The 16518-nt window shown below is 41.5% G+C and overlaps 1 protein-coding gene across 1 annotated transcript; it reads right to left on the reverse strand.

Annotated features, from left to right (window-relative positions):
* Positions 1–7989: 7989 nt before the first annotated feature.
* Positions 7990–15678, reverse strand: LOC149434317 (uncharacterized). The gene is made up of 6 exons (XM_089663823.1): positions 15621–15678; positions 14209–14376; positions 13669–14025; positions 10779–10916; positions 10547–10668; positions 7990–8211 (listed from the first exon to the last, which is right to left on the reverse strand). Exons 1-6 carry the CDS (start codon positions 15676–15678, stop codon positions 7990–7992), a joined length of 1065 nt encoding a protein of 354 aa, XP_089519949.1.
* Positions 15679–16518: the final 840 nt, after the last annotated feature.

A 16518-nucleotide genomic window follows, 5' to 3' on the forward strand; every position in this document is an offset into this window, starting at 1 on the left:
GACAAGCCGCACAAGTGTGAATGGAGCCCAAGGGTTCTTTTGTGTTGCAGTTGTAGAGCTGCGTGGCTTGCTGGGACTTGTAGTTCTTCAGCAGCCCTTTTGGATTTCTGCCGTTTTTGCTAACGGATTTTTTTTTTGCACATCTGTTTATAAAAATAGACTATAAGTTTTTGTTTAGTTGACTGTTTTCAGTTTCTTCATTAAAGGAACACTTAAATATATATAAATGAGTCGCATTATTGTGTAAGAGCTATCGGAGACATCGATCAATATGGAATTGTTTGTCATACTGGGACACGGGCCTGGGCAAATCTTTCCAAAAATAGAGGCATAACATTTTTTTTATTTTTTTATTTATTTTTAATGTATTTTTTATTTATTTTCCATGTTTTTTATTTATTTTGAATGTATTTTTTATTTATTTTCCATGTTTTTTGTTTATTTTAATGTGTTTTTTTAATTAATGTATTTTTTTATTTTTAATGTATTTTTTATTTATTTTTAATGTATTTTTTATTTAATTTTATTTTGTTTTTAATTTATTTATTTTAATGTGTTTTTTAATTTATTTTAGTGTTTTATTTATTTTTAATGGTTTTTTAATTTATTTTATGTTTAATGTATTTATTTTTTAATTTATTTTGTTTTTAATATATTTTTTATTTATTTTTAATTATTTTATTTTTTTATTTTGTTTTTAACGTATTTTTTAATTTATTTTTAATGTGTGTGTGTTTTTTTTTTTTTTTGTTTTTGTTTTTTTTAATTTATTTTTAATTTTTGGGGGGTTTATTTGGGACAGAGCATCCCACTGTGTGGTGGAGGAGGGAAGGGTTAGAACCCCTGCCGGGGTTTTTATCGCCGTGTGAAAAGTCTATAAAGTGTCAGATCTGAGATCTTTAAAAGTCACAAAATCTTTAAACTTCGGTGTTCATAACGTAAAATAACCGACGCGTTTCGGGAGCTCAGAACTATTCCCCACTTCTCCAGGGCTTTTATATTACAAGTGACAGAGAGGACTAAAAATTGCACAATCACCAGGAATATTCATTTTATAGTGTAATTATTTAAAAAAAAAAAATTCTAGAGACTTGCAATAAACAGGCCCGGATGAAGAGAGGGTGTTTTGAGCTCCTGAAACGCGTTGGTCGTTTTATGTTCTGAACAAACAATTTTTGGGCTCCTAGATTTTTAGTCTGGTGCTCTCTTTTCACTGGTGGAACCCAAACTTCGGGGTCCCCTAATTAAGGGGTACCCTGTTTTTGTTGAGGGTTGCCACACTGAAGCTACTGAGCCCCGTATGACTCCAGCTGCCTTCCTTCAACCATGAAGTACCGATACGTTCAATCCAGAACCTCCAATATACATGTTTCAGGTTTTTATTGCTGTGTGTGTGTGTGCCCCCCCTCTGGGAAGATTCACCGAGGGGGGGGCAAATCCAAAATGTTACAGTTGTCACCGGAGCACAAATAGAGGGAAAATTCGGTTTCCTCTCATCTCCTTTATGCATTCTATCCTGGGGACTCCCCACCTCAACACAAATAGCAGGAAGAAAAATACAACCCATTCTTACTCTATATCCAGATCTAGCAAACATTAACATATTTTATTTATCTTTAAATTAAATATTGAATTGAAATATTTTTTTCATATTTATATTAAAAGGATATAAATATTCTCACTCTAGATCAAGATCTAACAAAGGTAAACTCATTTTTAAATATTTTTTAATTAAATAATACAATTACTATAGTATAAAAAAAAATATATATATATATACACACATACAGTGGGGATGGAAAGTTTGGGCACCCCAGCTAAATATTTGTATTAATGTGCATAAAGAAGCCAAGGAAAGATGGAAAAATCTCCAAAAGGCATCAAATTACAGATTAGACATTCTTATAATATGTCAACAAAAGTTAGATTTTATTTCCATCATTTACACTTTCAAAATAACAGAAAACAAAAAAATGGCGTCTGCAAAAGTTTGGGCCCCCTGCAGAATTTATAGCATGCACTGTCCCCTTTGCCAAGCTGAGACCTGCCAGTGTCATGGATTGTTCTCAATCATCGTCTGGGAAGACCAGGTGATGTCAATCTCAAAGGTTTTAAATGCCCAGACTCATCTGACCTTGCCCCAACAATCAGCACCATGGGTTCTTCTAAGCAGTTGTCTAGAAAACTGAAAATAGTTGACGCTCACAAAGCTGGAGAAGGCTATAAGAAGATAGCAAAGCGTTTTCAGATGTCAGTATCCTCTGTTCGGAATGTCATTAAGAAATGGCAGTCATCAGGAACAGTGGAAGTTAAAGCAAGATCTGGAAGACCAAGAAAAATATCAGACAGAACAGCTCGCAGGATTGTGAGAAAAACCATTCAAAACCCACGTTTGACTGCACGATCCCTCCAGAAAGATCTGGCAGACACTGGAGTTGTTGTACACTATTCCACTATAAAGAGATACTTGTACAAATATGGTCTTCATGGAAGAGTCATCAGAAGAAAACCTCTTCTACGTCCTCACCACAAAAATCATCGTTTGAACTTTGCAAATGAACATATAGACAAGTCTGATGCATTTTGGAAACAAGTTCTGTGGACCGATGAGGTTAAAATTTAACTTTTTGGCCGGAATGAGCAAAGGTACGTTTGGAGAAGAAGGGGCACAGAATTGAATGAAAAGAACCTCTGTCCAACTGTTAATCATGGGGTTGGATCAATCATGCTTTGGGGTTGTGTTGCAGCCAGTGGCACAGGGAACATCTCACGAGTAGAAGGAAAAATGGATTCAATAAAATTTCAGCAAATTTTGGATGGTAACTTGATGCCATCTGCGAAAAAGCTGAAGTTAAAGAGAGGATGGCTTCTACAAATGGATAATGATCCTAAACACACCTCGAAATCCACGGGGGATTACATCAAGAGGCGTAAACTGAAGGTTTTGCCATGGCCTTCACAATCTCCTGACCTCAACATCATTGAAAATCTATGGATAGACCTTAACAGAGCAGTGCATAACAGACAGCCCAGAAATCTCAAAGAACTGGAAGACTTTTGTAAGGAAGAATGGGCAAAGATACCTCAAACAAGAATTGAAAGACTCTTGGCTGGCTACAAAAAGCGTTTACAAGCTGTGATACTTGCCAAAGGGGGCAGTACAAGATATTAACTCTGCAGGGGGCCCAAACTTTTGCAGACGCCATTTTTTTGTTTTCTGTTATTTTGAAAGTGTAAATGATGGAAATAAAATCTAACTTTTGTTGACATATTATAAGAATGTCTAATCTGTAATTTGATGCCTTTTGGAGATTTTTCCATCTTTCCTTGGCTTCTTTATGCACATTAATACAAATTTTTAGCTGGGGTGCCCAAACTTTCCATCCCCACTGTATGTATATATATATTCTAAAATATTGATTCTCTTTTTTGTTTTGTTTGTTTTTAATTTGTGTTCTTTTTGGGGTTTGGTGGGGGGGGGGGTTTTGTGTTTTTGTTTTTGGTGTTTTTTTTTTTTTTGCTTTTTTTAAGCTGGTATAAATACAATCTAGAATGTCTTCGTCGTACACCCAGGTAATGTTTCCCTCCATCTCTGTGAATGTTTTTTGTTTTGTTTTGTTTTTTTGCTTGTTTTTAATCTGTTCTTTTTGGGGGGTTTTTTGTGAGTTGGGGAGGTTTGTGTTTTTTTTTTTTTGTTTTTTTTTTTGTTTTTTTTTTTGTTTTTTTTTTAGAACCTTTTTATATAAATAAAACTGCGTGTTTCATGCTAAATCGTCTTTTAAGACACTTTTCTTTCGTGTTGGCACTCTTGTTGCTAGGAGCCCCCCCCAGCAGCGTAGATGTGTGAGATATCCGAGCACGTAGCGGTGCAGATCGGGGGTGGCTCAGCACCCCCCCACCGTACCAGAAACATCTTTCTGAGAAAGGCAGACAGGAAGCCGCAACCAAAATCTCTCTAACATCTCCATCAAGTTTTTCGTGAGACGCTTAGCAGACTGTTTTTTTGGGGTTTTTTTTTTTTTTGAGTCGACTTGTCTTCCTACACTGCTGCAAAAAGAAAATCATTTCCAGGGGTCACCGTCGTTCTCCTCTGTCTCTCCGGGTATTAAATCTGCCCTCCGGCCTTCCTCTCCCGGACTGAAACTGCTTAAAGTGATTGTAAACCCTTCCATATCCCCAGTGCAGTGACCGGCCTCATGTGATGCAGAGAAAAAACAAATCCTCCTACACAAGTTGTACCTGTTTAGCTGCAGCCTTCTCTTCTTTACATCTGTTCAAAGTCCAGAATTTATTCAGCTTATCTGAGCTTTCAGAAAGCAGGGGGCGGAGAGCTGAAATTGCACAACTCAATGAGAGCTTGATTGGTGGGAAGGGACACTCCCCTCCACACAGCACACAGGAACTGAGCTGAGGCTGTCAATCACAGACTGTGTGCTGGAGCTCCTTCCCCTGTCACCATTTTTCTCTTGGTGTCAGACATGATAGAAGAGGAAGGAGGCAGCAGACAGAAATGGCACCTAGTGCTCTGGACTGAGACAAGTGCACACTACAGAGGGATGTGCTTTGTTCATATTTCATGTACAACCACCGGTACACGCTATTAGAAAATCGAATGGAAACGATCGATTTCCGATCGTTTGATTTTCAGTTCATTCGTTCACTGATTTCAAGAGCCAATATGGAGCGTTCAGACGAAAATTTTTGAAAGGGACAAATTGGAAAAATGAGTTATCCCAACGTCCAGTTTTCGTTTTAATTGGTCCAGTATTCGTCCTATAAAAATCGAGTCAGCGAGGCCACGCATGACCAGAAACGAAGCACAACCACTGACTAGACACAGACAGTATGTATGAAGGAAGCTGTCCTCTGCCGTTCTCGAATTTCTGTACCATTTTAGGCATTTCGATTTTTAATATGGGAAGAGGAAAAAATGTGAGCGATCGTTTTGTCCAATTTCCTAGAACTGTGCGAAGCTTGACTCTGATCTCGCTGCCAGGGGCGGACTGACCATTTGGAAACTCAGGCACTGCCCGAGGGCCCGGGGTCAGTAGGAGGCCCCATGAGATGCCCCTGGTACCTTTTTCATAGGCTTTTTTGAGTTTGGGCAAGGACACAGGGGCCCCATGATCTCCTATTGCCCGGGGGCCCCATGAGTTGTCAGTCCGCCCCTGCTCCTCGCTGCACACTGTGAGCTTCAGCCCAGTACACACGGGACAAAAATCCGCTTCTGTCGACTAGTCATGCTGGAAAACCAATCCAGCCAATGGCTGCATGCGCTGATCGGTGTACTCCGGGGGGGGGGCTGTTCCCCACTAATCTGCTTCCAGGTTAAATGACAATAAGGCCGGCCATACACAGGTGGAAATTCGACTGATTTTTTTCCGGACCTAAGAATAATCGGTCGATTTTGCTTTGTTAGTGGTGTCAATGGCACCGGCCGATTTCCGGGGTTCCTCCCTTTTCGGTGATCAGGCGTGTTGAAAAATTCATGAAAAACGACCAATTTTTCGACTCAATGATGGTCAAATTGTTCAATCGTTTTTCTGAAAGAATGTGAGCCGTGACCTGGAAGGAACAGAAGTTTCGTCTGTTATGTGGGGTGAACTTTATGACTCGATTTTTGAAATCCGTGATGGTGCCATCGGATTACCGAGCGAACGACGTTTTCGCTTTTCGGACGAAAAAATAGCTTGGGATTCAACCAGGGGCGGACTGACAACTCATGGGGCCCCCGGGCAATAGGAGATCATGGGGCCCCTGTGTCCTTGCCCAAACTCAAAAAAGCCTATGAAAAAGGTACCAGGGGCATTTCATGGGGCCCCCTACTGATCCCGGGCCCTCGGGCAGTGCCCGAGTTTCCAAATGGTCAGTCCGCCCCTGGATTTAATTTATTTATGGGGTGTATTCATGAAACCTGCGTAGCCGTGTGTCCCTCTGAAATGCATGTTCATTTGTTTGGTGCTGATGGGGGGTGTATTCCCTGCAGTTCCAGAGTACTGCATTATGGCCAGTAGATGGAGCCGATGGGGCACACTTATTTCCTATGTTAGTCAGCGCCATCTAGTGGCCATAATGGGGATATGCAACAAAAAAAAGCATCTGCTATGTCCTCTGTGCCTTTTGCTTGTGTTGATGCAGACATCTATCAGGTTTTGTTTTTTGTTTTTTTTTCAACCTGCTGGTTATGGGACTTTTTTTTTTTTTTTTTTTCCAACTTTAGCACATTGAATGCATTGCGCTAAGGATTTTGAACAACTATTTGGTTTGCTAAAGCTTTACGTATCACAAACAACCATCATTTTTTTTTTTCGCTTTTAGAAATGACTTTTTTTCACCATTTTCATCCTTTCATGTCAGCTCTGCTGATCTCCTGCAGCCTCTTTGCAGCACGTCTTTTCTCCAGACTGGCCTCCCAATAATGGCGGCAGTGGACCGGGCCTGAGCAATGTGTGGTGTAGGCATGGCTTTTGGTCTCTACCGGGGGGGACACATGCGCAGGGGCAGACTGACAACTCATGGGGCCCCCAGGCAATAGGGGATCATGGGGCCCCTGTGTCCTTGCCCAAACTCAAAAAAAGCCTATAAAAAAAAGGTACCAGGAGCATCTCATGGGGCCCCCTACTGACCCCGGGCCCTCGGGCAGCTCCCGAGTTTCCAAATGGTCAGTCCACCCCTGCACATGACAGGGTGACAACGCAAGATAGCTGATCGGAAATGGGGAAAGGAGTGTTGTCACCCTGTAACAGGAAGTGTCTTCATGGCAGGAGCACCAGGGAGTATTTTAATGGCTGCTGCAGATTTGAGAAGATTAAAAACAAGTTTTGAATTAATTTTTTTTCCCTTGCTGTATGAGGAGTGTATAGAAGCCCTCCCCCCGTGTGTGTGTATATATCTCAGTCATTTAAAAAATATTAAAACAACAGTATTTCCATAAAAAAACTAATTTTATTACGATGAATATACAAAATATAATAATTAAATATTTACACAGTAAATAGAGAAATGGTCGGTGCGAATGAAATGTACCTGAGAAATAAAAATTAAGTTAGAAGAGTTTGAAGTACGGCGGTAGAAGTTTGCGGCGTTTGGAAACGCCCCATCTACCGTCCAGGGAATTGTAATGGTGGTAGGTGGCCACCCACCTGTCACGTTGTGGCCGACGTCTACAGCACAGGTGTCAGACTGGCAGCCCTCCAGCTGTTGCCAAACTACAAGTCCCATGAGGCATTGCAAGATTGACAGTTACAAGCATGACTCCCCAAAGGCAGAAGCATGATGGGACTTGTAGTTTCACAACAGCTGGAGGGCCGCCAGTTTGACATCCCTGCTCTATATATAAACTACATGTCCCATCATGCCTCTGACTGTTACAATCATGACTCCCAAAGCCAGAGGCATGATGGGACTTGTAGTTTCACAACAGCTGGTGGGCTGCCAGTTTGAAACCCTTGCTCTATATCTATATAAACTACAAGTCCCATCATGCCTCTGGCTTTGGGAGTCATGCTTGTAACTGTCAGAGGCATGATGGGACTTGTAGTTTATATAGATATAGAGCAGGGATGTCAAACTACAAGTCCCATCATGCCTCTGGCTTGGGGATTCATGCTTGTAACTTTCAATCTTGGGTCGTGTAGTTTGGCAACAGTTGGAGAGCCACCAGTTTGACACCCGTGCTCTATATCTATATAAACTACAAGTCCCATCATGCCTCTGCCTTTGGGAGTCATGCTTGTAACTGTCAGATGCATGATGGGACTTGTAGTTTGGCAACAGCTGGAGGGCCGCCAGTTTGACACCCCTGTGGTCTACAGTATCATCCAGTGCTTGTGCGATCGCTGCTCCGTAGTGCTTGGCTGCGTTTTTGGAGGACCCCCCCCCCCCCTTCTGTCCACAGCAGATCCTTGGAAGCACCCGACGCTTAGGACTCCAAAAAGTTCTTACAGTCTTTCCGAAGGCCGAATTCCCCCCCCCCCCCCCCCCGCCCCCTCACAGCTCCTTGGGCCGCTGGCTCTGATCCTTGGCATCCTGCGGCAGCCCTTGCGTCGATCGGTTGAGGAGCCCCTGGAGGTCGCAGACGAACTTGTAGACGTAGCGCTGGCCTCCGGTCTTGTGGATGATGTTTTTGTGGTAGTAGTAGCGCAGCCCGCGGCTCAGCTTCTCGTAGTTCATCCTGGGCTTGTTCTTGCGTCTGCCCCAACGCCGTGCCACCTGCGCACGAAGAAAGGAACGCGTTAACAAGGATAACCAGCCAGCGTTCAAGAAGAATAAAGTTCCAGAAGTAGAAAAAAAAAGTAAAAACTTAAAAAGATAAGAAATGGGAATTTGAAAAAATATAACAATGAAGAAACATCATCATCACTGGAACGTTACAAAGAGAATAACAGAATATGTACGAAGGAAATCAAGACCCAAATATCCAAAATGATCCAAAATGAAGAGAGCAAGACAAACCCCCCCCCCCCCCCCCCCCAAAAAAAAAAATCTACAAATATATTATTAGTAAAAAAAATTGTTTCTGCTTTGTAAGGGGTTTTTTTGCCTTCCTCTGGATCAACTGTAGATTTAGGGCTCTGTATTCTTTTCTATTGTATATTATAATATATTTTCTATATATGATATTGTAATTTATTTTATATTAATCTGTATATGGAGGTTTTCTATATATTTTTATTACATTCTAATATTTTAATTATATTTTCTATTTATCTGTATAAGGAGGTTTTCTATTTATTCATTTTTTATATTAAATATTTGTATTCTATATTCTATGTATCTGTATAAGGAGTTTTTTATATATTATATTACATATTATATTTATGTATATAAGGGGTTTTTTCTATCATTGTAATCAATTACTGTACATAAAATTTTCTATTTATGTTTATATCTATTTTATATTATATCATTTTGTAAAACGCTGGGCAAACTGTTGACACTGTAAAAAAAACTGTATAATAATTTTTTTTTTTCTTTTTGTCTGTAATATGGAGGTTGGCTATTTGTATTTATATTTATTTTATTCAATTCAAATGTATACAATATGTCAATATGTACGAGGGTTTCTATATATTTATAATATATTACGTTCTAATATATTCATTATGTTTTTGTATTTATCTGTACAAGGAGGTTTTTCTATATATTTATATTATATCATATTAATTATATTTTCTATTTATCTGTATAAGGAGGTTTTCTATTTTTTTTTTTTTATGTTTATATCTATTTATATTATCATTTTGTAAAACGCTGGGCAAACTGTTGGCACTATTAAAAAAAAAAAAAAAAAAAAAAACTATAATAATTTTTTTTCTTTTTGTCTGTATATGGAGGTTTGCTGTTTGTATTATATTTATTTTATTCAATTCAAATTTATACAATATGTCAATATGTACGAGGGTGTCTATATATTTATAATATATTACGTTCTAATATATTAATTATGTTTGTATTTATCTGTACAAGGAGGTTTTTCTATATATTATATCATATTAATTATATTTTCTCTTTATCTGTATAGGGGGTTTTCTATTTTTTTTCATTCAGTTAATTTTTATATTATATTAAATATTTGTATTATATTTTTTATTTATCTATATAAGGAGTGTGTGTGTATGTGTATATGTGTGTGTGTATGTATGTGTGTATATATATATATGTATGTATGTATGTATGTATGTATGTGTATATATATATGTGTGTGTATGTATGTATATATATATATATATATATATATATATAATTTATTATGTTGCATATCCTTTTTATCTGTATATAGGGGGTTTTCTATATAATTATATTATAATATATTATATTTTCTATTTATCTGTATATCTATTTATATTATATCATTTTGTAAAGTGCTGAGCAAACTGTTGGCTCCATATCAATCCTGTATTATAATAATAATAATAATTATTATTATTATGATTGTTTATTTTCTTTTTATCTGTATATTGAATTTCTTTAGATTTTCTGTTTAGTTATATTATATATTGTATTTATCTGTATAAGGAGGTCTCCTATATATTCCTATTATAATATATTAAGTGATTATTTATTATATTTGTATTTATCTAAATTTTAAGGTTTTCTATTTATTATACATTGTTACATTATATTATGTTTTTTTTTATTATATTGCATTGTATATTTTTATTATATATATATATATATTTTTTTTTTTACTATTGGTTGAACTGGATGGATTTGTGTCCTTTTTCCTGACTATGTAACTATGCAATAATTATTTAAAAATATGTTAAATGTATTTTCTAGGAAATGTGCAACTCCAATTTTCTTGAGAAATGAATAGACCTTCCAGCATCCCTTGCCATTACATACATCCAGTCCTGGAGTTGCAGGAACTGCGTTCCCCCTGAAAAAAAGGCCCTGGAGGACACTACGAAGTACTGACATTTTTACTCAGACATCCTGTCCTACTCGCATTTTTTTTGGGGGGGGGCATGCTGCTGTGGGTGTGGCTTAGCCTATAAAGCCATCAGTTTTGACATTTACAGAGAGGGAATGGGCAGGGACGAACCTCGTTAGGGTCGGAAAGCTTGAATTCCCAGCCGTTGCCCGTCCAGCTGATGAGCTTCTGACACGACGAGTCTTGAAGTAACTCCAACAGGAACTGCCACAGCTGAATGGGACCGTTATTGCCTGTTAGGGACAAGAATCACATCGTGCGTCATTATAGGTAAGTCCTTCGGGGTATCGGCTCGTCCTCCAGTCTGTCGTATTCGATGAGGAGATGATGACACCCTTCTTACCTGTGCTGGTGGGTTTGGGGTCTTTGATTCCAGCAGTTTTCTGGTGATGGGTGGAGTAGTAACTGTCCTTGGTGGCGCCGGTGCCATGGCTGCTTGGATTGGAGGTTTGGTAGAAATCGGGTTCTACGTAGGAAAAACCTGCAAAGGGACAAAGTCGTCCATGACGTGTGCGCAAGCAACGCAGATTGGTGACCTGTAACTTATTGCAAACACTAATACCAATGAGGTTACCCGATTTTACACCTGTACGGCCGGTCTTGTGATTTACATACAGCGCCTTGAAAAAGTCTTCACACCCCTTGAAATGTTTCCCGTGTTGTCATGCTACAACCAAAATTGGGATTGGGTGTGATGGATCAACACAAAGTGGCACATCATGGGGAAGTGGAAGGAAAATGAGAAATGGTTTTCCACATTTTTTTTACAAATATCTGAAAAGTGTGGCGTGCATTTGGATTCAGCCTCCTTTACTCTGATATCCCTAACTAAAATCTAGTGGAACCAATTGCCTTCAGAAGTTGCCTAATATGTAAATAGAGTCCCCCTGTGTGTCATGTGATCTTGGTATAAATCCAGCTGTTCTGTGAAGCCCTCAGAGGTTTGTTAGAGAACATTAGTGAACAAACAGCATCAAGAAGGCCAAGGAACACACCAGACAGGTCAGGGATAAAGTTGTGGAGAAGTTTAAAGCAGGGTTAGGTTATAAAAAAAAAAATCTCCCAAGCTTTGACCATCTCATAGAGCACTGTTCAATCCATCATCCGAACATGGAGAGAGTATGGCACAACTGCCAACCTACCAAGACATGGTCGTCCACCTAAACTGACCAGCCGGGCAAGTAGAGCATTCATCAGAGAAGCAACCAAGAGGCCCATGGGAACTCTGGAGGAGCTGCAGAGATCCACAGCTCAGGGGGGAGAATCTGTCCACAGGACAACTATTAGTCGTACACTCCACAAATCTGGCCTTTATGGAAGAGTGACAAGAAGAAAGCAATTGTTGGAAGAAAGCCATAAGAAGTCCCGTTTGCAGTTTGTGAGAAGCCATGTGGGGGGGACAGCAAACATGGAAGAAGGGGCTCTGGTCAGAGGAGACCAACATTGAACTTTTTGGCCTAAAAGTAAAACACTATGTGTGGGGAAAACTAACACTGCACATCACCCTGTACACACCATCCCCATCGTGAAACATGGTGGTGGCAGCATCATGTGGTGGGGATGCTTTTTTTCAGCAGGGACAGGAAAGCTGGTCAGAGTTGATGGGAAGATGGATGGAGCCAAATACAGGGCAATCTTAAAAGAAAACCTGTTAGAGTCTGCAGAAGACTTGAGACCGGGGCGGAGGTTCCCCTTCCAGCAGGACAACGACCCGAAACATCCAGCCAGACCTACAATGGAATGGTTCCGATCAAAGCATCTTCATGTGTTAGAATGGCCCAGTCACAGTCCAGACCCAAATCCAATGGAGAATCTGTGGCCAGATCTGAAAATTGCTGTTCCCAGACGCCCTCCATCCAATCTGACAGCTTGAGCGATTCTGCAAAGAAGAACGGGCAGAAATGTCCCTCTCTAGATGTGCAAAGAGACATCCCCAAAAAGACTTGCAGCTGGAATTGCAGCCAAAGGGGGTCCTACAAAGTATTGACTCCGGGGGGCCAAATACAAATCCCACCACACTTCACACAAATGTTGGAAACCATTTCTCATTTTCCTTCCACTTCACAATTATGTGCCACTTTGTGTCGGTCCGTCACATCCAATCCTGATAAATACATTCTAACAACATGGGGGGCATTTCAGGGGGAGGGGGAATACATTGTAACGTGACAACATGGAGGACATTTCAGGGAGAGGGGGACTTCTTCAAGGTGCTGTACCTCTGCTACAAAGCCAGGTGGGTGACAATCTCCCCATTGTGGGAGGGGCAGAGACACAAACTACTGGAGGAAAATCTCCCCATTGTGGGAGGGGCAGAGACCAAACTACTGGAAGGAAATCTCCCCATTGTGGGAGGGGCAGACACAAACTACTGGAAGGAAATCTCACCATTGTGGGAGGGGCAGAGACCAAACTACTGCCGGGAAATCTCACCATTGTGGGAGGGGCAGAGACACAAACTACTGGAAGGAAATCTCCCCATTGTGGGAGGGGCAGAGACGCAAACTACTGCTGGAAAATCTCCCCATTGTGGGAGGAGCAGAGACGCAAACTACGGGTGGGAAATCTCCCCATTGTGGGAGGGGCAGAGACGCAAACTACAGGAGGGAAATCTCCCCATTGTGGGAGGGGCATAGACACAAACTACTTCCGGGAAATCTCCCCATTGTGGGAGGGGCAGAGACACAAACTATTGAGGAGAAATCTCCCCATTGTGGGAGGGGCAGAGACACAAACTACTGGAGGGAAATCTCCCCATTGTGGGATTGGCAGAGACACAAACTACTGGAGGAAAATCTCCCCATTGTGGGAGGGGCAGAGATGCAAACTATGGGTGGGAAATCTCCCCATTGTGGGAGGGGCAGAGACGCAAACTACTGCTGGGAAATCTCCCCATTGTGGGATGGGCAGAGACGCAAACTACGGGAGGGAAATCTCCTCATTGTGGGAGGGGCAGAGACGCAAACTACTGCCGGGAAATCTCCCCATTGTGGGAGGGCCAGAGACGCAAACTACTGCCGGGAAATCTCCCCATTGTGGGAGGGGCAGAGACGCAAACTACTGTAGGGAAATCTCCCCAATGTGGGAGGGGCAGAGACACTTGTAGGCGATCTCTGCGACCTATAAAAAGCCAATGGGCAATTTAACCCAACAGCCTGAGCCCCAAACAAGTTTTGGGGATCCATAAAGTGTGAACAGGGAAGATCCCTTTAAGCCCTGCAAGCTGTGCCTACCTGTGTGGTGGTCTTGGGCTGGTCTGTGCTGGATGTTGTTGTTCATCGGGTGGAAGCTGGTGGTCCTGATCTCGACGGATTGGGCGCAGTTTATCCAGGAGGCTTCATCCCAACCATGCCAATCTTGGGACGCCCAGGAGAAGCTTTCATCGCCAACAGAGCCGATGCTGGTGCTCTGCGAGTACCCATCCGATTCGGGGGTGAAGGCCAGGTCCTGCTGAGCGTGGTACAAAGACTCCTCTGCATCCTGGAGAGATCCCAGCATGCTTTGCTGGGCGGAATGATGCTGCATTTCTTCCGTCAGTGATGGAAGCATCGCCTGAAATGACTGCAGATATTCTTCTGTCCCTCCTTGTCCTGCAGAGAGAAAAAATATATATTATTTCCCTCTCATTCAGGAATAATACGAACGTTCGTTCAGCCCAACAACAGCCAAAACTTTCCATCCTGGTGACAACCCTGGTGTCAACCACTCCCCCTTGTAGACATATTTTCATTCTACCAATCAGATCATTGGACAGGAGTCGGAGGAACGCCCACCTTGGTTGTACTGCTCCCAGTAATACAGGGACTGTTCCGTAAAGGCCTCGGAAGAAAGGGCGGTACTACCCTGCTGCCATATGGGGGGGTACTGTCCCTTCCCAGAATTCAATGGGGTGGAGCTCAGGTCAACTTCCCGAGAGAAACTTCCATCTTCAAGCTTTATATCTGCAAAAGAAAATGAAAGGTCTGTTTACCCCACCTGACCCATTGGATTCATACATACAATAATAAATGGCTGCAAACGTGATCCGCTACAAGTAAAAACTGCACATAAAATGGCAAAAAGTCCAATATCTATAAAAATGGGTACTTGGCTAAAAGTGGTTGTAAAATCTTACAGATACCAAGGGACTGGCCTCAGGTGATACGCAGAGATTAAACAAATCCTCCTACATAAGTTGTACCTGTTTATCTGCAGTCGTCTCTTCTCTACACCTGTTCAAAGTGCTGAATTTATACAGCTTGTCTGAGCTGTCAGAAAGGAGGGGAGCTGAAGTTACACACTGCAGAGCTCAGCGAGGAGAGCTCTGAGAGCTGATTGGAGAGGAGGGATACACCCCCTTCACACATAGAAACAGAGCTGAGGTTGTCAATCACGGGCTGGAGATCCCTCCTCCGTCACCATTTTTCTCTTGGTGTCAGGAAAAGTTGTCAGAAGTGACTCATGCTGATAGCGGAGGAACACTTTCAGCTTTGACAATAAAACCTGGAAGCTGATCGGTTTCTGTTACCCCGGGTTCACACCTAAGCGTTTTCTGCAGCGTTTTGGAGAAACGCAATACAGACCATTTAACATGATTTCCTATGGCACGCGTTCACATCTGCGCGTTTTCACTCCGGTGCGTTTTTTGGAAAGGGTCAGGGACTTTTTTTTAACACAAAACGTTACATTTTGGTTCAATAGACTTCAATGAAGATGCTGAATAAATGCATGTAGTGCCTTTCTGATGAGTTTTTTTATGCATTTTTGATACGTTTTGCATTTTAATCTGCCCAGCAACAAGTTGGCAACCACCCCCCCCCCCCCAATAAAAATCCCCATCAAACTCATCATGTGATTCGGATAGGAATTGTGCTGCTACTGCAGCTGAAGGAGTGAGACTTCAGTTCAAATCACATGCAATTTTTTTTTGCGGTGCGATTTGAGCCCATTCATTTTGTATCGGTACTCCGGTATCCCCCGGAGCGTCATCCTTCACTTGTGAAATATTTGGTTAGTATACGGAGCAGGGGCGGACTGACAACTCATGGGGCCCCGTGTCCTTACCCAAACTCAAAAAAGCCTATGAAAAAGGTACCAGGGGCATCTCATGGGGCCCCCTACTGACCCCGGGCCCTCGGGCAGTGCCCGAGTTTCCAAATGGTCAGTCCGCCCCTGATACGGAGTATATAGATACTTAGACACTCACCTAGGCTGGGCACGTCCTGGCAGGGCAGATCCGGGCTGTAGAAACTGTTCAGTGCCATCTGTGGGACACAAGGGAAGAGTCAGTTATGGAAGGGGGTATAAAGGGGTGACAACTGGGCATTGCACCCTGTATGTGGGGGGGGGAGGGGGGAGTGAAGGGGCATTGCCATGATTAAGGTGCTGTGCTGGGGAAGTGGCTGCAGAGCATAAGAAGTAACAAAAACTCCAAAAAGTTGTAAATGATCAGAATTTTCGGTTATAAGGGGCTAAATACAATTGTGTAAGATTCGGGGATTTAAGTATTAACAGCAAAAGAAACATTGGGGTCTCTAATGCAGACATTTGTGGTCAGGGGGGAGCTTCTATGAAGAATTTGGGGTGATGGGTGGACAGTATATATAAAAGGGTTCTTATTTCTCTCTCTCTTATCTCGTCAATTGGTAAACGCTGGTAAGCCTTTTATTTTTGCTGTCTTTCTCAATTTTATGTATGGCTGTATCTCCATAATATGTTCTTGGATCTATTCTTGCTTTGTTTCCCTGAAGGAAACTGTGCTTTGTTTCCCTGAAGAAGTGGGCATTGTCCTGTGAAACGTGTTGGAATATATTAACAAAGCATCATTTCATATTTCATGTCAACTGATACCTATGACACCACTTCAGGTACCATCATCAATATGTAGGAATATATTGACCAAGCATCATTTCATATTTCAAGGCTGGAGGTATCTAATATGTAAACTGATACCTATGACATCACTCCAATGTCTTAGGTATGACACTTGGTTGATATATTCCTACATATTGATGATGATCATCAATATGTAGGAATATATCAACCAAGCATCATTTCATATTTCAGAGCTGGAGGTATCTACCAATATGTCAACTGATACCCAT

This window comes from Staurois parvus, unplaced genomic scaffold (assembly GCF_062004578.1).
Source record: "Staurois parvus isolate SC_StPar_1 unplaced genomic scaffold, SC_StPar_1.0 ptg001779l, whole genome shotgun sequence".
Classification (NCBI taxonomy): domain Eukaryota; kingdom Metazoa; phylum Chordata; class Amphibia; order Anura; family Ranidae; genus Staurois; species Staurois parvus.

Excerpts from the sequence above, each read along its gene's own strand:
- LOC149434317 (XM_089663823.1), bottom strand. The coding sequence starts at position 15,678 with ATGGCACTGAACAGTTTCTACAGCCCGGATCTGCCCTGCCAGGACGTG. Across the intron at positions 14,026-14,208 it reads CTGGGAGCAGTACAACCAAG|GACAAGGAGGGACAGAAGAA; the intron begins GTGGGCGTTCCT and ends TTCTCTCTGCAG. Across the intron at positions 10,669-10,778 it reads CCCCAAACCCACCAGCACAG|GCAATAACGGTCCCATTCAG; the intron begins GTAAGAAGGGTG and ends TGTCCCTAACAG.